The sequence below is a fragment of the Gopherus evgoodei genome, chromosome 6 (genome assembly GCF_007399415.2).
Source record: "Gopherus evgoodei ecotype Sinaloan lineage chromosome 6, rGopEvg1_v1.p, whole genome shotgun sequence".
NCBI classification, from domain to species: domain Eukaryota; kingdom Metazoa; phylum Chordata; order Testudines; family Testudinidae; genus Gopherus; species Gopherus evgoodei.
This window is the reverse complement of record NC_044327.1, coordinates 7,100,655-7,123,018: the sequence shown is the minus strand read 5'-3', so window position 1 is coordinate 7,123,018 and position 22,364 is coordinate 7,100,655. Positions and strand designations below refer to the sequence as shown.

At 42.1% G+C, this 22,364-nt stretch overlaps 1 protein-coding gene across 8 annotated transcripts in view; it reads left to right on the top strand.

Moving 5' to 3' along the window:
- Positions 1-22,364, top strand: part of DNAH6 (dynein axonemal heavy chain 6) — a 220,717-nt gene that overhangs the window by 14,232 nt on the left and 184,121 nt on the right. For all 8 annotated transcript variants that reach the window (XM_030566691.1, XM_030566692.1, XM_030566696.1 and 5 more), the window contains 6 exons: positions 4,589-4,757; positions 5,850-5,966; positions 12,071-12,271; positions 12,763-12,883; positions 19,031-19,182; positions 19,819-19,971. In XM_030566691.1, the coding sequence (XP_030422551.1) occupies positions 4,589-4,757; positions 5,850-5,966; positions 12,071-12,271; positions 12,763-12,883; positions 19,031-19,182; positions 19,819-19,971 (913 nt within the window). The remainder of the gene's footprint in view (positions 1-4,588; positions 4,758-5,849; positions 5,967-12,070; positions 12,272-12,762; positions 12,884-19,030; positions 19,183-19,818; positions 19,972-22,364) is intronic.

Below are 22,364 nucleotides of genomic sequence, written 5' to 3'. Positions count from 1 at the left end.
GCAAATAATAACTGCATACCAGATTGCTAAACCCAGGGTTGTGAGTTCAATCCTTGAGGGAGCCTTTTAGGGAACTGGGGTAAAAATCTGTCTGGGGATTGGTCCTGCTTCAAGCAGGGGGTTGGACTAGATGACCTCCTGAGGTCCCTTCCAACCTTAATAATCTGTGAAGTCCATCAGTTCTTCTAATCTTTGAAAGGACCAAGTATCAAATGCTTCAATGCGTGTTGTTGGAGCTTAATAAATAACATCTCAAATATTATCATAAGAGCCAGATTTAAAAAAAAAAAAGGGCAAAAAAACTCGGAAGGCACTCAGCCAGTATTCTAGATAGGGTGGGGAGTGGAAATCTGTCTTGATCCCTACAGGCATCAGCTTAGGTTTCGAAGCATAAAATCTTTTAGTATTATTTTAGCCGGTGGCTATATAGTTATAAAGCTTGCTTTGCTTTAGTACATTGTGTTGTATTATGTTTTTCTATGGAACATCCTGATAATGTATTTTACATTCTATGTACAAATGTGCTACACAACTACATTAGCCAGTATTTCCATTTTATCTAGCTGGATGAGATAATTGTATATACTTACAGTAGTATGTCTGCACATAATGATGGTATATGTGCTGAAGGGTTTAATCAAGTAATATATTTCAAAGTGGACTTGCAGGATTGATCAGCTTGGTCCCCTGCAGCGAACCATGGGTGAGATTTTGTGCTGCAGAACTCACAGCCCTGGAATGTGGTTATGGCGGCCTCAAACCAACATTGTGCCTTCCTCATCCTGGGCTCTTCTAGGGACTATAATTTAGATATCTCTAAGGACCTGTCTAAGTTACAGTACCTCTCCACGAGGCCCTATGGGCTGCAGCACTGCCTGGAATCTCTGCAATGCTGCAGCTCTGCCTTGACTTGCCAGTCCTGCCCTCAGACATGTCCCTTTGGTGGTGCTTGCAGCGGGGTTCTAGGGAGATAACTTTATGGCCATCCTCCACCATACCTAAGCCAGGGGAATGCTCTCCTGGCAAGATAAGGGCTTTTAAGCCCCCTTTACACAGTGTAAAAGAACCAGAGCAGAAGTGAAGGTCTCACCTCATAACTATCTTTCATGAGTTCTGAGATCTTAAACAAGCGGATTCAAGAGATGGTGAGGAAACTGACTAGCCTCCAAATGTCTAAATCTGGTTGCCTAGCACTGGAGTCTCTCCAGTGACCCCCTGCTCTTCCCCCCCATCATATCCTTTCTCCTATAGGCCCTGGGACTGACTCTCCTTCCCTTCCTCTCTCCCTTCAAGAGAGCACACAGATCATTCCTCCTTCCCACTCCATTTGGTGATGTCTTCTTTGGGGTGAGGCCTGTTATCCCCTTCTGGGGACTTCTCTCTAGCTCAGAGTCATAATCTTCCTGGTCTGTTCGTGAAGCAGTGCTGCCATACAAGGTTTGATACCATGCCACAATGTAACCCTTAGTTTTTAAGTTCTTTGAGGTAGGGGACCATGGGTGAAAGCCTTACTCTATTGAAGTCCATAGAATTTTTGCTGTTGACTTCAAAGGTCTAGTATTGCATCACTTGCCTTTTTATCTATCTATAAAGTATCTTGCAAACTCTTGGTGCTATACTGCCACTACAAATGAAAGTAATAAATGTAATAATTTTAATTTAGTGTATTTGTATCAAAAGATTTTACCTGGCAAGCTGATGAGTGATAGTTGGCAGTAAATAGTGGAAAAACAATGAATTCTGTTATGCCTGTAAAGTCCTTTGTAGTAAAACAGCACTGACTTGGGGATATTTGCAGAACTGGAAAAATATCCAGACTTATCTATCAGAACATACAGCTTCTCAGGTCCACATGGCATCAATGTGCTCTCTTCTGTCTTGCTTAAAATTGAGTGACTGTTCAGAGACTGACCTTTGAAACTGTGAAAAAAGTGGTGGAAGGAACAGTTTGGCTGCTTTAAAGTTTCTGGGTACATGAGGCATGTATTTTCACAGGGATTTGGTGCAGACTTATTGTCTCTAAGCCATGAAAATTAGGGTGTCTGGAATATGTGAGCAACTTTGGTACTTTCTGTGTAGAGCACTAGCAAAATTTGGTTCTTGTTAGTGCGTTAGGACAAATTCATAAAAATTCATACTAATGCATTAGAAGGTATGACTGGTATTGACATTTTCTGTGCTGAATGGTCATGTTCAGAGTTAAAAGCTATTCCCCCAGTATATTGTGGCAGATCTTAATGGTCTTCTTCCCCTTGCCAGTGAAGATTAATTTACCAAGAAAGTTGATTTCAGTGATGATATCAACATGTTTTCTTGGGGGGGGATGTGGAAAACACACCAAGGAAGAGGTCCATATAAAGTCAGTTTAAGTTAGTGGAAAGATGTGTAGAGTGTTTCCAGCTGCTCAGAAAAAGCAACATGAGGTAGGGTGTGAGGAAGGGCTTGGGTGTGGCTATGTTTTAAAAAGAGTAAGTTATGGAGGCTAAAATAGGGATATATAATATAAGCTTGTTTTAGTCTTAACTGTGCAGAGGCAATTGCCTGGCTATAATAAGGACTTATCTACGCATTAATGTAAATGAGCTGGGGTGTAAATCCTAGTGTGCACCAGCATGTTGCTTACTAACTGGCTTGTGTGGACCATACTGATGCACACTAAAAGATCTCTAGTGGGCACTGACATAGCACTGTTTGAAATAGGACTATGTTATAATGCTATAGGGGGGAGGGATAGCTCAGTGGTTTGAGCATTGGCCTGCTAAACCCAGGGGTGTTAGTTCAATCCTTGAGGGGGCCATTTGGGGATTGGTCCTGCTTTGAGCAGGGGGGTAGATTAGATGATCTTCTGAGGTCCCTTCCAACACTAATAATCTGTGATTCTATCAAGCTGCTACATTTCAGAGCCATATTAAATAAAAGGAGCTATGTCACAGGTCACCCTCAGGGGACTACAGGATCATCATGAGCAGAAAGAATATGCACTTCTATGGAAAAGATTTGTAAGACAGATAAGTGATTGAATACTTTTCAGTGGCATCATATGATTAATCCTTCTAGGCATCTTCTGACACCCTTCAGATACTAGGTTCTGCACACTGGTCCAGTGTTTTTAAAATTTTTATTAAAGATTATTTTTAATTAACATTTTTGTCCCACCATCAGTTTTGCTCATTTTGGCCTCTTTCAATTCATTAAGGTTGATGATTATGTGTTGTAAGAGAAAGAAATATTAGTGCTATATTCTCCTTTCTTTTCTACTCCATAATATGTCCAGCAATACATCTATGCATTAACATTTCTGCTTAGGAGAGAATTATCACTATTTCAGACAACAATAATATGATTGACAATCTCATTTTATTGGTGAAAGTTGAATACAGCATTTTATGTTTTCATGCATTCATGTTGATACATGTTTTATATAAATGAGGCCAGTTTTTGTACTGACTTTGCAACCTCACTAACTTAATTGGGTTCAGGGTTTCAGCTATTTTTTTTAAAAAAAGGAACAAACCAAACTTTGCTCTTTTAAAATATAAATAAAATAAATTAACAAAATTTTTGTTTGGCACAGTGATCCACCCTGTGCAATTAGGAAGTTTAAAAAAGAAGTAATGAAATGAAATAATTAAGAACTAAAATAATCTAACAGACTGAATATCAATTTACTTACAGTATGGTAATTAATCTTTTGTACTGTAGTTTCACTTTTACAGTCAAATTCTATCAGTCAAATTCTATCAGTTATACTGACAAAACTATCAGTTTTTGTAAATGCCACCTTTGCCATTTATGTCAGTGCTGTTTGGTGACTCAGCTAAGATGTGATCCTTAAGCAAAAGTTAAGATGTCTTAAGAAGTTATTAAAAAGCCCAGTTATACTGCCTGACTTTGAGAGATTCCTATTTCTTGTTATGGCAGAACATCCCTAAGTTGAGGCTCTGTTGCTGAATTCACATAATTAAATTTGTTTCTTGAAGGAACATTCCATTTTTCTAGATAAATCCAAGTTATCACTTATGTAAATACTGCTGGACTAGATTTTAAACACTGCTGGACCAGATTTGCCAGTACATTCCATCAACTTTCCGCTAGTGTGGTGATACAAAACCTAAACTCAGAGTAGCACAAAGCAGCTCCAATGCCCTGGTGAATCTGGCTCACCCATCTTTGTCATAAGCTGTTTTGAGTTTGATATGAAATGTGAAGTAATTCAGAGTTTTTTCTATTATTTGTTCTGTAAATCTATCACAAAACCATCTCTCAAAGTTCTTTTCTTCTGTATATTTATGCATGCTGTGCATATTAGAGTAAAGGTACTTTTCTGCTTCCTGTTGTAGAATTGTTGGTCCCACATCCTGAAATCCTTACTCATTTTTTACTCAGTCTTTACACAGGCAAAAATGTTCCAGTAAGGTTAATAGGAATTTTGCCTGAGTAAGGAATGAGTGAGGACTTTAGGAATCAGCTCTTTGAAAGTATAATATACAGTATACCTTTCCATAAAAATCAAACGCTCTTATCACAGGGACTTGTGGTATTCACAGAAAATGACAAAGTATTGTGCTTCCTTCTTCTGTCCCTCAAGCTTTATCCGTCTTGCTGACTACCTAATAGTGAACACTATGCATGTCCTGGCAATAAAATCAGTCACTACTCTTTTGAACTACCTTTCTGATAAGTTGAAAAGGACACCTGCTGCAGATGTCATACAGAAGTGGAATACAGAGGAAAAAATTGAAGTCTCTGAAAAAAAGGTAATTTTGTTTCAATGAAAACTAAGGCCAAGTTTTTTTAAAATGTGTGCATAAAATCCCTTTGGTTCATAATGAGGCATATAAACAAGTGTCATGATTTCAAAAGTGCTGAGTACTCAGCAGGATCAATGACTGCAATCTTAGCTTACATGTAGTATATTTTTCTGTTTATAGGTTGGTTTCAAAATGAAGCATAGAGGAAATTTTTGTTAGGGAAGTTTAAATTCTTGCATTAATCTCATTAATAGGTGAATCTATGCTGATGATCATTTTCTTAGAAGGAGCTTCAACTTTCATTGTCCTGCAAATGTTACTGTTGGTAACGTAGTGCAGTGTTAGGTGTAATCTATGGCTGCTATAGTATTTACAGTGCAGTAAAGAAACAAAAATTACACGCTTGTAATCCTCCTTTCCCTACCCATCCCATTTGCAAGCAATATGTGCCAAATGGGCCTTTGCAAAGAAACTTGTATTTAAATTCCTAGGATTGAGAACAATCCTGTATATCTGAATTGAGATCTCAGACTTTATATGGGATTTCTCTTTTTCCAGATGTTTTCTTTAGTGCTCCTTTTACCCTTTAATATATTCACAAATTCTCAGCCTTTGATATGGTACCAAGGAGCAAAAGCATGCACTTACATCAAATATCGAGGCAAATTTCTGATCTGTAGCAAGGGGTACAAAAATTGCTGCTATCTGACAAGGAATTCTTCAAAGGGCTTGATTATTATGATCTTGCTTACCACAGTTTTGCACTTATGTAATTCTATTGACTTTGACAGAGTTAATCTTTATTTATACCCAATTTAATTGAGATCACAAGAATCTCTCTTTGCAAGTTTGTTCACAAAGAGTTTAGGGCCTGGTTTGGCTCCCGTTGAAGTAATGGAAATTTTGCCATTGATTTCAATGAATCCTGGGTTGACCTCTGACATTTATTTGTTTTATCAGACTTTTTCATTCTTCTTTTGTAGGCTTAAAAGAAATGTGCAGGGTCATAGAGAAAAAGTGATATTTGTTTTTCACCCAAGATTTTTAAAAATTTCCTGATCTTTTGAAATGTGTATTGTTTTGGTTTCATTGTTTCAGGCTGTGTCAGGGACGGCAGGGCAGGATGAAGAAGAATCATTTCTGCCCATGTTTCTTACAGAGTTAATTTTGGAGATCCATGCACTGTTGTTTGCACCATCTTTGGATGACTTCCAGGTCTGTTGTAAAAAAGTATCAATTTATCTTTTAGTTGCATGTTTTAATCAGTTTCATTGAATAGAAATGTCAGGATTGTGGGCCAGATTCACTCGTTTGCCCTGCTTGTTTTTATGGATTCCAGAGACACAAAGCAGCTGCAAATCTTGTTTTGCTGCCTGGTCACTAGAGCGGTGCAAAATAGCCACGGCATGCTAGTGAATCCATCCCTGTATGTTGGGATCCTTCACTTCCTCACTATAAAAATGGAACTGATTATGTGAGTTGGATTTCAAAGATATCTGTTTGCATTAGGGATTCATCGCACACTCACAGGTGACATCTCACATTTGTACATACTCTCTATCTGATTGTCTCTCCCTGCTGCCCTTTGGAATACAGGCCGCTACCTAATACAGTAGCTGTTGTGCAGGGCCAGCTCTAACTTTTTTGCTGCCCCAAGCAAAAAAAAAGAACGCCGCCACGCCGTAACCCCCCCTGCAAGCACTGTGCGCCAAACCCCCGCCCCCTTAGTGCCACGCCACCCAAAGCCCCCGCCCCTTCCGAACATCATATCGTCTGAAGCCCCCGAGCGCCGCGCTGTCCCCCCACGAGCGCAGTGCCGCCTGAAGCCCCCCCCCCCAAACGCCGTGCCGCCCAAGCCCCCCCCCGAGCGCCACCCGGACGACCACCCCCACCCCGAAAAAAAACCTAAGCGCCACCCCGCCCCAAAGTGCCGCCCCAAGCAAGGCTAGGTTGGCTGGTGCCTGGAGCTGGTCCTGCTGTTGTGTATCTGGTTATCATGGTAATTGCACCTTGTTGTTGCTATGGCAACTGAGTTAGATTATAAGGGGATAGCCCAGCCAGTTTTGGCTGGTTTTGGTTAGTTCATTGTGTGGAAATAAATGCTGCTTTTAAGGTTCACAGCGCTCTGTGTCTCAAGGTATTTGTTCCTAAAACTACTGCCTGCAAGTATACAACAAAATGGCAATGAGGGTGGGATTCCTGTGCTGCCCCAGCAACAGAAGGAAGTAGAAGTCAAAGTACAAAACAAACAAACAAACAAAACAGCCTTTTTGCTGTTGGAAGGGGTGAGAACTGGCTTGTTTGCACTGACTGTGAAACCTGAAACTAAAACCATGGCTACACTCACAGGGCCACTGGAACCTTTTGAGGAGACTATAGTGCAATGGCATGAGTATACTGAGCATTTTGAGCTTTATGTTATTGCAAATGACATTACAGAAGAGAAGAAGGTGCCAATATTCTTAAGTGTTGTAGGAGCTAAGACCTACTCCCTGCTATGCAGCTTACTATACCCTGTCAAGCCTGATACCAAATCTTACAGTGACATTGTGGAAATCCTGGAGTCCCATTTTTCTCCAAAACCACTAGTAATTTCTGAAAGATATAGGTTCCACAAAAGAGACCAAAAAGAAGATGAAACAGTTGTACAATTTGTAGCAACTTTAAAAAGGCTTTGCAGAACTCTGTGAATTTAAGGAGATGTTAAATGATGCCCTTCGTGACAGGTCAGTGTGTGGCCTGCACAGTGAAACTATATGGAAGCTCCTATTGACAGAGGCTCAGCTTACCTTACCGAAGGCTGTTGATATTGCAGTCTCCATGGAACTGGCTACGAAGGAGGCACAATCCATCGGTGCATTCCCTAGAGTGCGTAAGGTATCACAAGAACCTACCCACAAAACTGTGGGGAGTCAGGACTGTTACCACTATGGTAAGCCAGGTCACCATTCATCAGAATGCTGGTGTAAGGACCTGGCGTATCAACAATGGGGCAAAAAGGGACACATTGAGTGTGCCTGTAAACAAAAAAAAAAGAAAAAGAAAAAAGAAAGGCCTGTGGTTTGGCTGACCAAAAAGGGAAACCTGCATACCCTAGAGCAGACCCAGGATGATCAAGGTGACACCTCATTGCAGGAAGAAGTGCCACTTCACGTTTTGTCTTTGGCAGTGGGCTCACATGAATACTGGGTTCCCCCGTTGTTGGATGGCAAACCTGTACGCATGGAACTGGACACCGGGGCAGCCATCTCGCTGGTCCCCAAGACTGTGTATAAAGAAAAGTTACAGCCTCTTCCACTTAAAGCAACAAAAACTGTTCTGAAAACCTATACTGGAGAAACTGTGCCCATGTTGAGCACTATTGATGTTAAGGTGGAGCTGAATGGACAGGCCGCTAAATTGCCACTGATTGTGGTAAGAGGTAATTACCCAGCCTCAATGGGTAGGTCTTGGCTTAGGAAGATTCATCTGAACTGGGCAGAAGTGCACAAAATGTCTAAAGAAGAAATTGGTCTGACTGCTATACTAAGGAAACATGCTGCTGTTTTTGGAGAGGATCTGGGAAGTATGAAGGGAATCACTGTGACGTTGAACATTAAACCTGACAGTCAACCAAAAGATCTGAAAGCCCGAACTGTGTCATATGCCATCAGGCCAAAAGTTGAAGCGGACCTGGAGTGCCTAGTCACCAATGGAGTCCTAATACCAGTTACTCATAGCCCATGGGTGATTCCTGTCTTTCCAATAGTGAAGAAAGATGGCTCCCTCCAAATATGCAGTGATTTTAAAGTCACTGACAACCCGGTGTCTTGTGCAGAGCAAAACTTGCTTCCCCGCATCGATGACCTCTTCGCAGGCCTGGCTGGAGGACAAAAGTTCGGTAAGATTGATCTGAGGCAAACGTATTTACAGGTGCATATTGATGAAAAGTCCCAAGAGTTATTGACTATTGTGACGCATAGAGGGCTTTATTGACACTATTACCTACCCTTCGGAATAACATCAGCTCCCGCCCTGTTCCAGATGGCTATGGACCAGATCTTGTGTGGCTTGCCAGGAGTCCAGTGCTATCTGGATGACATCCTGGTCGCTGGAAGGAATGAGGAGGATCACTTAAAGAATTTAGAGGCTACCCTGCAGAGACTGGAAGAGTATAGCCTACGAGTCCGCAAAGACAAGTGTGAATTCTTTCAGCCCTCTGTTGAATATTTGGGACACATCATTGATGCTACCGGTCTTGATGAGGCCCCTGCAAAAGTTAAGGCTATTGTGGAGGCTCCCCCACCTCAAAATGTTAGCCAGCTTTGCTTGTTTCTAGGTCTATTGAATTATTATGGAAAGTTCATCTCACAGTTAGCCACACTGCTAAAACCACTTCACAAACTCCTTGGGCAGAACAAGGCCTGGAAGTGGACTGAAGAGTGTGATGTTGCATTTAACAAAGTTAAAGATGTATTGCTAAATTCTGAAGTTCTGACACACTTTGATCCATCCTTACCTCTACAGTTGGCCTGCGATGCCTCCCCTTATAGGGTGGGAGCAGTCATGTCACACATTATGCCCTCAGGAGAAGAGAGACCTATTGCTTTTGCTTCACGCACTCTAAGCAAAGCAGAAACTAACTATGCCCAAATCGAACGTGAGGCGTTGGGAATCGTTTTTGGAATTTGGAAGTTTCATCAGTACCTGTTCGGGGGGAAGTTCACTCTTCTCACAGACTTATCAATCTCTGACTTCAATTTTTGGACCCCACACAGGCATTCCCCCATTAGTTGCTAGTTGTATGCAATGTTGGGCATTGTTGCTTTCAGCGGCACAGGTGTATAAAATCAGATATTGGAAATCCACTCTTAACAGCAATGTTGATGGTCTCTCCAGGTTGCCTTTGCCAGTCAACCATCAAGATACTGCCCAAAAGGAAATCTTTTACTTTGAACAGGTAGAGAATACACCTATCACCACTACTCAGATAAAGAAGGCAACTCATGTTGACCCAATATTGTCCCAAGTTATGGACCTGGTGATGCATGGAAAATCTCAACAAACCTCTCCAGTCTCACCTGACCTTGTTAGCTACATGTCCAGGAGGACAGAGGTATTGATCCAATCTGGTTGTTTGTTGTGGGGGAGGTGTGTCATTATCCCACCACCACTGAGATTAGATGTTAGAACAGCTACATTCCGGTCACTGTGGAATAGTGCGCATGAAGGAAATTGCACAAAGTTATTTTTGGTGGCCTGGATTGGACAGTGTTATTGAAGAGAAGACAAGAGCTTTTATGTCATGTCATGGTGTCAGGAATGCACCCCAGTGGGCGCCCCTACACCCATGGGACTGGCCTGAAAACCTGTGGCAACATATTCATGTTGACTTCACTGGCCTCCTTGAAGGAGGTGGTGCCCATTCTAAAAGGCCAGAAGTCTCTATAATGCAGTCCACTACTGCAGAGAGTACTATCCAAAAACTACGGGGACTCTTTAGTCATTTCGATCTGCCAGAACAACTTGTGACTGACAACAGACTGCAGTTTGTCTCTCAGGAGTTTCAAAATTTTATGAAGGCAAATGGGGTACACCACATTACTTCAGCACCATATCATCTATTCACCAATGGATTAGCTGAAAGATTTGTGCAGACAATGAAACAAATTTTGAAATCGGCAAGGGGACAATTATTCAAAAACGTCTGGACACCTTTTTATTATTATCCTACAGAAATACACCTCATGCTACAACCAAGGCATCCTCGGCCTTTCTAATGATAGGACGACAGCTGCACATTTGCTTTAATCTGCTGAAACCTTCTGAACCCAGACAAATTGTGCAACGTCAGCAGCAAGAGCAAGTCATCAGGTGTGCACCCAGAGCAAAAGACCAAACCTTTAGCCCAGGGCAGCCAGTTTTCACTCGGAATTATACTTCTGGAGTTAAATGGGTTCCTGCTACGGTCATCGCTCAAAAGGGGCCTGTTTCCTACACAGTCCGGACTGCAGAGGATCTCACCTGGCAGCAACATGTAGATCAGCTGCTGCCAGATCATACCAGTCCTCAGCACACATCTTCAGGAGAGTTATCTGACTTCACCTCTTCTGGCAAGACACCGAATCAAGAATCACCTGTTCCTGACTGTTATCCTTCATTACTGCTGGCGGCTGAGATACACCCTTGCCCGGGACGAGCTGATACCACCCATTCGTCCTACGAACCCTGAGCTCATTGTCAGGCCCGCACCCAAGACACTTTTGGGTGCAACAACACCAGAAGTTTGCTGTAATCCACCTAGAGACAGAAGGCCTCCTCAATGGCTGGATCTTTAGCTAGGACGAACCCATGGTCATGGGGCAAAATAATCCCTGGGGTTTAGCCGGGAGTGGAGGCAGTCTACCCTCCTTCTCTAGTTTAGGGGATGTTCTTATTAAGGGGGTGCCTTTAAGGTTCTTATTAAGGGGGAGGAATACGTTGTGTATTTGGTTGTCGTGGTAATAGTACCTTGTTGTTGCTGTGGCAACTGAGTTAGATTATTAGGGGATAGCCCAGCCAGTTTTGGCTGGTTTTGATTAGTTCAGTGTGTGGAAATAAATGGTTGCCTTTAAGGTTCACAGCACTTGTGTCTCAAGTGATTTCTTCCTAAAACTACTGACCCCAACGATACAACAGTAGCCACTCAGAGTATGTCTAAACTGCAGCTGGGAGTGAGCCTCCCAGCCCATGTAGACAGACTTGGGCTTGAGGAGCTCACAGTAGCACACCAAAACAGAGCTATGTGAACACTGCAGCACTAGCAGAGGTTTGGACTCCATGGGTAGGATGGGCTTGAACTTGGGTGGCTAGCAAGTGCTTCAACCTGCGCATAGCTATTTTTAATGCACTAGCACAAGCCAGCTATTGCATTAAAGTGTCTACCTGGGCTAACTGAGTCTGCATAGCTTTCTTAAGCTCTTCCTTCCTCCACATTCAATGTTGCAACAGTGATATTCTGCATCAGTTGGCAGTGGGAAAAGCTCTTCTCTACAAGCAGAGTGCCCTCTGGCTCCTACTGTATTTTTGTAGTGGGGAATGATAGTTTCCTCTGGGTTCTCCCTGTTTGCTCTTCCTGTGAGGCTCTGTCTAGTATCTTATCTGGCAAGAGCAGTGCTTAGCATGTTGCCTCTCTGCTAGCCCCCATTTCTGCTGGTCTGGAAGTGAGATATATTGACAATCTGCCATAGACCTTTGCATACATATGAATGCACTATATTTTGGAAATGTTTCACACCTAATTTGTTTCACAGTTCAAAAGGATTCAAAGGGTGTTAATGATGTTTTCTGTTGTCTAATAGGAAGGCATTGCAGATATTATTAATCAGTTTCAGGCAACTGTGTTGTCTGTTGTTAATCTTGTACCTGATCAATACTTTGATGCCTTTACTCGTCCTATTATTAATAAAAAAATTGAAGAAAAGACTTGTGGTGAAGGACCAAGTTTATCAACCATGTTTAAAGATGACAAGCATTTGCAAGCTATCATCCAGCAAATAAAGGTATCAAACAGTTTCAATTTCAGATTTGATTTTTTTTTTGTTAAACATGAATTAATCAATACCACTGTGTGCCAAGTCTCTTCTGAAGGTACTTCCCCTAGGCATGGCTAAGGGTGATACAACAGTACCGTTTGCATGCCTATCTAATCTTTGCTGAGACTGGGCTAATAGATGCCAGTTATGTTCATGGGCACCTGTCCACAAGGAAATAGACTGACTCTACCCAAGATTTTCAATCAGGTCACCCAACTGACCTTAGATGGCAATGAGTTTGATTCACCATTGATCTGAGTTAGATGCAGACTGGCGACCTAGAGATAAAAGACCACTATTCCATTACCAATGCATTGAACCTTACAGTTCCTCCAGAGATTTTATTTTAAAGTATCAAAAATAAGAGTCAATATATCATGTAGAATTGTTTTAATTTCTTCTATTAGCTTGCTCCAAGCAAATTCTTAAGTACCATGACTTTTTTGTGTAACATTTAGGAAACTGTATATTCAGCATTTGAAGCAGCCAACTTATATGCAGACACTTTTGAACAGTTTCGGTTATTTTTCAAAGAAAATGAAAGTCTTGATTTGGAAGCTCTGAAGCAGCAGGAACACGGTGAGTTGTCTTTTTCTCTAATTTTTAACTAAGATTCTTTCAGATAGTAATATTTCATTGTTTGTTTTCTGTGTTATTGCAGCAAATATCTGCAGTATTTACTCTTGATTTGGTTATAAATGTGCTCTAAACCAATTTCCAGCGGAGTAGTGCGTTAGCCATGGGTTCAAATATTTGTTTACTCTCACACAAAATTATCTATGACTATGTGTACACACAAGATAACAGTGGAATGAACTCCGTTTGTATCTGCAACAGTGGAATAAGCTGTATTTAAGCCTTGATCCTGCAACTGGATCTGCACAGGTGGCCCCTGTGGAATCCTTTTGAAGTCAGGGCTGTTCCATGCAGGGGTCTGTGCACATCTGATTGTGGGATCTGAGTCTTAGTTTGCACCTTTTGACTTCTTATCTGTTCTCTGTTCTGCCAGGATTACTCTAAATATTGATAGGCACAAAGCTGTTTTTACTTCGGTCCCATTTTCTTCTCTGCTCTGCAGTGGAAGGGGTTGTCAGGGATAGGCAGCATATGAGCCCCTCTGAATTTTGAATTCTTTCTCAAGTGATTGTCTACATGCATTCCATTGATGGTGAGCATGCACCCCATGCATGTCAGATCAGATTTTTTTGGCCACCAGAGGTCCCCCCAGCAATCTTTGTGCTTCCTGTAGTAGGGTCCTTGGTGGTCTGGGTGGCCTAGGGTTAGTGTCCACTCAGTCATGGGATAGTGATAGGCGAGCTTGGGCCCATCCATGCCACCTTACTCTGACCCAGGGCCCTAGGAGTGTCAGCAGCATTGACCCCTGGAGCGGGGAGTGGAGCTTCTGAGTTACTGTCCCTGGGTCACTTCCTACCACTTCTCCCTCTGCTTCTTGTCCCAAATGAAGAAAAATAAAAAGGAAACCAAACCATCATCCCCAACGGGGCTCAGCATACAGTCCTGGTGCTTCAGGGGGGCATTTCTAGCACCCTTTGGCAGGAAGCTGCAGGGTAGATCTGTACTCCTCCCGAGCCTCCCACCTTCTGAGGCGGGTTGCTCCCCTTTCAACCCTGCCTCCAGTTGGAGCATGGGCTGCAGGATTGGAGGGGTGGGGCTAGATGGGCCCAGTACTATCCTTTAACACCTCCCATCCCAGTGTGTTGTGTGTATACCTCATCACAAACCACAAGGCATAAAGTGCTAAGTGGGCCAAACCATCCTTCAGTTCCGCACCTTTGGCAGTGAGATGAATATCTGCAGTGTCCTCCTGCTTCTTTGCTCCTCACTAGCATTTGTTAGTTGCTAATCTTATTACTTAGTTAGTTGTTACTTCATACAGTTAGTTCTTTTCCTGTTAGCTATAAAACTTTGTATATAGAAAAAATAAATATTTCTTAGTTAGTTTAAAGGGCAGGTCTACATGCGGGGAAAAAGCCAGCAGTAGCTAGTGCACATTGGCTACTTTGCATTAACTGCCTGCATGGATGCTCGTACTGCACATGAAAAGTGCCTTTGTGCATAGTAGCTTGATGCACTTTGGGCATGTGTTAAACTGAACTGCCCAACGGCACTTTTAATGCCAGTAGGAATGTTTGTATGGGGGATTAGTGCAGAGCAGCTAGTACGCTTTAAGTTCACACCCTAGCTTACTGCACACTAATTTCCCCATGTAGACAAGCTGTTAGTCTTTAAACTAGACAACCCCCAGCCCTGTACAGGGGCTCTAGCAAAATGACAGAAGTGAAATCCATGGGTTCAAAATCTTCCCCTTGTGCCACTTAATGATGGGAACACTTGGTGCCTATCTTGCCTACAGGAGAGACATGTCCTTGAGTATGTTCCACATGTCACTCCTCCAAGTATACTCGGAAAACTTGTTTCTCTCACAGTGCTCAAGGCAAGCTTCCTTGGATACTGAGAACAAGGATATAGCTAGACCACAGTCCTCTGATTAGCTTCTTGGACTCTCTTTGGGAGTAACTGTTGAGCTGAAATTCCACCCTGAGCTCTTGGCCTACATCAACTAAGCAGACCGCAATCACCTGCCTCCATTCTGGTGCTGACATCCTCTGACAAACGCAGAAAGGAGCACTGTTGCAAAGACAGGCCAGGGTACAGGGCACCTTCTCTGGTGCACCAGACTTCTGACTCATCTCAGGCTCAACCATTCAAGGGCAAAAACTTGAAAAGGGCCCCTCTGGCACTAAGTACTGGCTACTAAGAGAGTTACAGCAGTATACACTAAGCCTGCAGATCGCGTTTCTCTCAGTACCTGTTCTTCAGCACCAACATCAGTACCCCGCATCTCAGTACCGAGAGCTTTGGTACCCACCACTTCCATACTGGTCGCCTTGGAAACATGTTCCATATTACCCAGTGCATCAGTACCTGCTGTCTTGGTTCCCAGAGATTATACAGTAATGAGAGATTTAACTGTGAGCCTTGTACCAGAGGTTGAGGTGATGATATCTAAGCAACCATCTTCTGAGCTGTTGATAGAGCCAGTAAAGGAAGTATCTCCAGTAGCAATTTCATCCCTTCAGAGGGCACTTATGATTGTACAGCCCTCCTCCTCATCCCTGTCTGGACATAATAGAGAGTCAATTCCTACTCACCCTCCTTACCCCGCTTTGTAGCAGAATTGAAGTCAGGAGGGGACTCTAGGGAGGGTTTTATAAGGGACAATAGGAATTGACCTGGGCTCACAGTGTACATCCCTCCTTCTACCTTCCTATACATTCCCCATTCCAGTACTCGTATCCCAATCCTAACCCTGCTGCATGCCCTGTAGTGTGCAGTATGTTACACAAGTGTGCATCATCTGCCCCTTCTACACTTCCTCTTCCTAAAGAGACAATATAGACCAGAGGTCGGCAGCCTTTCAGAAGTGGTGTGCCGAGTCTTCATTTATTCATTCTAGTTTAAGGTTTCGCATGCCAGTAATACATTTCAACATTTTTAGAAGGTCTCTTTCTATAAGTCTATAATATATAATTAAATTATTGTTGTATATAAAATAAATAAGGTTTTTAAAATGTTTAAGAAGCTTCATTTAAAATTAAATTAAAATGCAGAGCCCCCTGGACCGGTGGCCAGGACCTGGGCAGTGTGAGTGCCACTGAAAATCAGCTTGTGTGCTGTCTTCGGCACCCGTGCCATAATCTATATCAGGGGTACGCAACCTATCTCATGTAGGTCAACTAGTGCAACCTCAGATCCTGGAAAGGTAGGAGGAGGAAAGCAAAGAAGAGTAATGACTGTAAGGAGAAGAACAACTGGTCCCCACAGCAATCTGCTCATTCTTCTCTGATGAGACAGTAAATCCATCTATGCTTGCCTCAGTGGATAATCGTAAGGTGTCTCAGGACCTCAGCAAATGCATTACAGAGACACTGGATATACCACTAGAAGTGGTGCAGGAGAAATCTCACAAGCTCCTGGAAATCTTGCAGCCTTCTATGCCCAACAGGCTATGCATGCCAATAAACGAAGGAGCATTAAAGCCTGCAAAGAATCTATAGCATTCACCAGCATCAGTACTGACCACATCCAAGTGAGAAGACAGAAGGTACCATAGGATTTTTAAATACCTTTATTCCCAACAGCACTGGGATTAGTTGTAGTAGTTGCACTACAGAAAACGTCAAAAAAGCAGGGACCTCCCAAATTTACATTTAGAAAGAAGGACCTGAAGAAACTCAGCCTCTTCAATTGAAAATTTATCTGTCATCCTCCCTGGCTTATTACCAAATATTACCTCATTTCCGAGTACAATTACATGAACTGGGGATAAGCTGTCTCAGTTTGTGGACAAGCTACCACAGGACTACTGAGGGGAACAAAATCCATCATGATTGAGGGACAGCTGATGGCACACACTTTCCTGCAAGCTGCAGTGGATGTATCTTGGTGCTACAGCACATATTATGGTCACATAAGTGGCAATAAGAAGATCTTTCTAGCTCCTGTCCCTGTCCAGGGATGTCAAAACTATAATCAAAGACACTTCTTTTTGAGTGCAATGAACTTTTTAATTCTAAAATGGACAAAGTCCTCCATTCATAAAAGGAGTCCAGGGTGACTCTGTATGGTTGGATCTGCGTGTTCCTGTCCCAAGAGAGGAAGCCAAAATACAACGACTTATTTCAGGTACCGTCTCTCTGCCCAGAATTATTACCAAACCCAGAGTATTATTACCAAACCTCAGAGCCACTGAGAAAGAAGAGGTTCCAGTAATGACTGCCCTGAGTCATCTGCTGCTGTGAAGTCTGTACACACACTAGACAGAGGCTGAAGAGAGAATCTGCTGGACACTTGCCCACCCAACAACTATGAGAGTGCCTTGCTGCCTTCTGCTGGATTTAAAAAAATCTTCACTGTTCAACAGAGATGTCATGAGGGGGGAAAGTATGAGAAAACTACTGTGTCTTTAAAAATCACTTTAGCCTTCTCTGGGACCACAAGCACTAATAGTCATACAATTAGGATTAAGTCCTGTTATTACATGGTGTCACTACAGCCAAGAGTTAAGGTTGTGTCCTTAGGTTAAAGGTGCCTGAACTGTGCCTTTCCATTCCTCAATGTGCTAATTTCTTTTAAGTTTAAACTTAACTCTGCATTTCCTAGTTTTTGTAATGTTTGAGTTTTTTTGTGATAATCATAACATCCCTATAATGTGTGTTACCCTAAATTACTTATGTGTGATCTCAACTTTAACTCCTAGTTAGTGTGGTTCTTAGTCTGTGAATAATAATAATTAATAAGACAGTTAAAGCAAACAAAGAAATGGAAGTTTCACAAGTACCCTTGAGAGACAATCAGTGGTCTAATGCAGTGGCTCTCACCCAGGGATACATGTACCCTTGGGGGTACTCAGAGATCTTCCAGGGGGTACATCAACCCATCTGGAGATTTGCCTAGTTTTACAACGGGCTACATCAAAAGCACTAATGAAGTCCATACAAACTAAAATTTCATGATTTTGTTTGTACCTCTCTGAAATGTAAGTATAATATTTATATTCCAATTGATTTATTTTATAACTATATAGTAAAAATGAGAGAGTCAGCCTTTTGTCAGTAACAGCGTGACACCTCTGTATTTTTATAGCTGATTTTATAAGCAAGTGGTTTTTAAGTGAGGTAAAACTTGGGGGTATGCAAGCCAAATCAGACTCCTGAAAGGGTACAGTAGTCTTGAAAGGTTGAGAGCCACTGATCTAATGCCTTAAAATCCTTCCAACATCCAGACTTCAAAAGGATCCATCTGCCCAGGGTGCATGCTCTTCTGATGTTTCAAGCTGACATTTGTGGTTTCAGAAGTGTTGATGCCAAAAGGAGCTCTGATACAGCAGCGTCTCATAGAGCGATGGCCCGGTGTACAGTCAGATTAGTGCTTTGGCATTTTGAGTAAGAAATACAAGTATTTCAGTGTCTCTCTGGTGTGCTAGGCAGGTACGGATGTTTACCTGCACCATACAAGGGCCACTGCCTCCAGCAATAGTGCACCTTTGTCCCTCCAGTAGATGATTTCTTCCCTCAGCCCTGGCACAGCCTCTCCCTTCCCACTGCCCTTTCATAAACTAGAGCAGGTCCCCATTCTCTTTATGTTTATTTACTCAGTGAGGACAAATGTCATGCCTTTTAAAAAAAAAAAGTAAATCAAACTTTATAGAACTTAAATTTCAGAAGTCTTGTTTTCAGCTTTGGGCCAAGGTTGTTTTATCCAAATTGAATGGTCTGTGCCTATCTCTTGAAACACTGACACATAGCTCTGTCTGTAGATTCAGTACGTTGTTCTACTGAATAGCAGATGTCCGCATTTGTTTCTGTTTAGATAATCAGAGTTCTGGACATGTTTTGTTCTGTTTGCAACTATCTAATACAATTGTGCATACACTTTTGATAAAGCACTTTTCAGACAAAATGTCAGTTATTATTTTTAGTTTCAAGTATCAGAGGGGTAGCCGTGTTAGTCTGGATTTGTAAAAGCAGCAAAGAGTCCTGTGGCACCTTATAGACTAACAGACGTATTGGAGCATGAGCTTCGTGCATCCGACGAAGTGGGTATTCACCCACGAAAGCTCATGCTCTAATGTGTCTGTTAGTCTATAAGGTGCCGCAGGACTCTTTGCTATTTTTAGTTTGACACTGTTATTATAATACACAGGTGTCGATTTCTTTGCGGAACAACTGGAGAAATATCACAGAGAACACAAAGATGCTTTAGCTATAAAGCAGAAAAGAAATTTAGGCTTGTTGCTTATAGATGCTAGAAAACTGAAAGAAAAATTAATACCATCACCAAAGCGCTGCTTGGAGGTAAGTCTAAGGCAATATAGCAAGAATTTATTCCATTTCAGTTTTGCTAAGGTCAGTGACTGCCCATTGATACAACTGGACAAGCTGGCCAGTTCCTTTTGTTTAAAGTCCTACCGTTATTTATATTCTAGTACAAAAAATGTTATGACATCTCCAGCAATATCCTGGGTTCATCCTGTTTTTAAACTCAGTTCATACGCTAATTTCACAGGTACTTTGCAACATCCTTTAAGATGTATCGCAAAATATTACAATGTGATATCTTGGTTGTAAAGTGGAGTATCTTGCCATGAGCACACAGTGCCAGTGCTTTGGGATCTGTACTGGCTGCCTGTTTGTTATAGGATCAGGTTTAAAATTATCTGCTCTGAAAAAGGCCTAATTGGCCTGACACCTCCCTAACTGAGAAAGTTCACCTCTCCCTATGACATACTGCCACAGCTGAGATCAGTGGAGGCTCTTGAGCCAGAGCTCCGTTGGTTAAAAAGAAAGGAGCTGCTGGCAGAGCATTCTCTATGATGGCTCTTCGTCTTTAGAACTCACTCCCATCCAGGCCGAAAGAGCATGAATTTATTGACCTTTCATCTCTAGCTTAAGAATACTTTACACAATCTAGTATTTCCCTTTGCTTTCTAGGTCATTAATGATATGCTTCCAGTTATTGGGAAGAAAAAAGTGGCTGCCATTATAGGTGAGGCACAAGATGCCAAATTTAAACTTGAGTTTCTCCCATCCACAACTACAGAATATGTTAATAGCCTGATATTCCTTGATGAAATTCAGGAACGAGTAAGTACATTCTATCTTTCAGGAAATGGGGGTGAGGGGCCACTGCCTTAGGAATCTGACAGTCTATTTTATATATGTAGTTTATTGAAAAAGGTGGGTAAGGAAGACCATGTATTCACAAAAGTAAAAATTAAAGTTTGTACATTATCATTTTGTAATGGAGCATCACTAGAAATTAAGACTTTATCAGAGTTAATATCAAACTTGTGTTATATTTTGTTGCTTACACGCAGTCAGTTCATTAGTCAGGAATGGACTACTGAGCTGACCACTCCCATCATGGAGATGTCTTACATCACATCACAGAGACAGCACAGTGGTGAGGAGTTTGGGTGCCATTTCCCTCTATATAAAACTGGGAACTGTGTCTCAAGCCCAGTATTCTGGTAGAAACAGCTCAGGAAGAGAATCACTCTCCCTGCTCAGTTTGCTGTTGAAAGGCTTTGGTCACTGGCTATGTCTGGAGTTCTTTCCCCTCCTCCTCACTCCTCTCCTGGCAGGCTCCTGATGCACAGAGCTCAGTGGAGGATGTGACAAGATAGAACAAGCATAGCATGGCCAATGTCTATGAGTATCCTTCGCCTCTAGAAGTGGGGTACTATCTGGCAGCACCTCTAGCTTCTGAGACTGATGATTTTCTGTGCTGACACTGCATAGTGGTAACTTTTACATGTAGAGCCTTTTCAGATGCTCCTCTTGTCAATGGCCAAGGTCCTTGGACGACTAGTTTACCTTCCCAAGTTCAGTCCCTCAGCCTTTAAAAAGGTTGTGCAAGATCAGAAATCTGACACAGGAAAGGTCTCTAACAGAGGTCCTCATTAGCCGGATCAAGTTGATATACTTCCCTCTTAGGCTAGGGTGCAGAAATGGAATTTCACTTGTGCTGTGGGAAGTATTCGTACACAGTACAGGAAGAGGAACCTAATGATATCAGCTGTTTCTGTGCAGGGTATAATCAACACCCAGGCCAATTGGCCTAGTCATCAGACACTCTCCCCAAGACAGTGCGAGCATTGAACAGCAAATGCTTCAGTCAGTCTTCCTGGAGTGGGGGAATCCACAGATTGACTCAAATGGCAAAAAAAGTGGTATCTGTTCTGCTCCGGGGAATGGGAAAGCAAGGCATGGAAAATAGATGCCTTCTCCTTTAGTATGTCCTTGTTAGTTTTTATGGTCATCAGAGACCTCCTGGTGCCAGGAACACATGTGCTGCCATGACCAAAGCATAGTTTAATTGACAGCCTAAAACTTGGAAGGATGAATTGTGAATTTGGTCATCCCAACAAGATGGAGAGTGTTCTCCTTCAGATTATGGGAGACTCTACATCGAAAATTTGTTACCACATCTTCAGAACCTGGTGTATTGTATGCAGCATGGCCTCAATGCTAAATCAATTTCAGCCAAGACCTATATTTGGTTTTTGTTCAGTCAATACATTAAGAATCTTCAGAAAAGAGACGCTAATTTCTCATCCTCCTGTGCTCAGATTTACATATGCTGTGACAAAAATCTGTCCTTCTAGCCAAACACCCATTGGCAGTCCGAAGTTGTGCTTGGATTAGCTGACGCAGCAGTCATTTGAACTGTGGAATACAACCTCAGTGTTTTTTTCCTCTTCATTTAAAGTAGCTTTTCTTATACCAGTCACCTCTGTGAGAAGGAACAGTATTTTGAATGTCTGATTAGTCATGGCAGTGTGGTCCTACAGACAATCTTGAAATTCCTTTCTAAAGTTGTCCCTTATCAACTTCACCAGGAGATTTCTTTTTCATCCTTTTTGTACAAATCTTTCTTACCTCACTGAGATAAGATGGAGGCTTCTGGACATGTTAGTTGTTTCAGGGTCAGAAGCATTGGAAGTTGTCTGCTGGGCTTGTGATGCAGTTTACCAAGCATATGTAGGGGGAAGATGTGATATCAAAATCCTTGGCAGTGAGGTGCGACTGCGTGCTCATGGGTGGTATGGCCAAACCTATAGTCCATTCCAGACTAGAGGATTTCCTGTTGTGAGGAGACAACTTCACAGGTGAGGACAAAGCTGCCTGTTTTCATTTTAAAAATGTTTCTAATTATTGCCAGCTGAAAAATGTGTACTTATTGCATTCACAGGTGGTGAATGCTGTATTAAAGGTTGAACTACATTTTCAATGTTTAATATCCCTTTCTCAGCTGCTAATAACTTTCTCAAATTCCTTTTAGACTGAAATTTCACACTTCCAGTAGCAGCAAAATCCATCTTCTCCAGAACATCCAGAAATAGACTTACTTGCAACCAGCAAAATAAAGCAAACTGAGAGAGTAACTGTATGTGCCACTGCCTAATATTTTGGTATCAAAACTCTCTATAATGGAATAAGAGGATGAACTCATAGCCTACTGAAGGGAGTGGGTG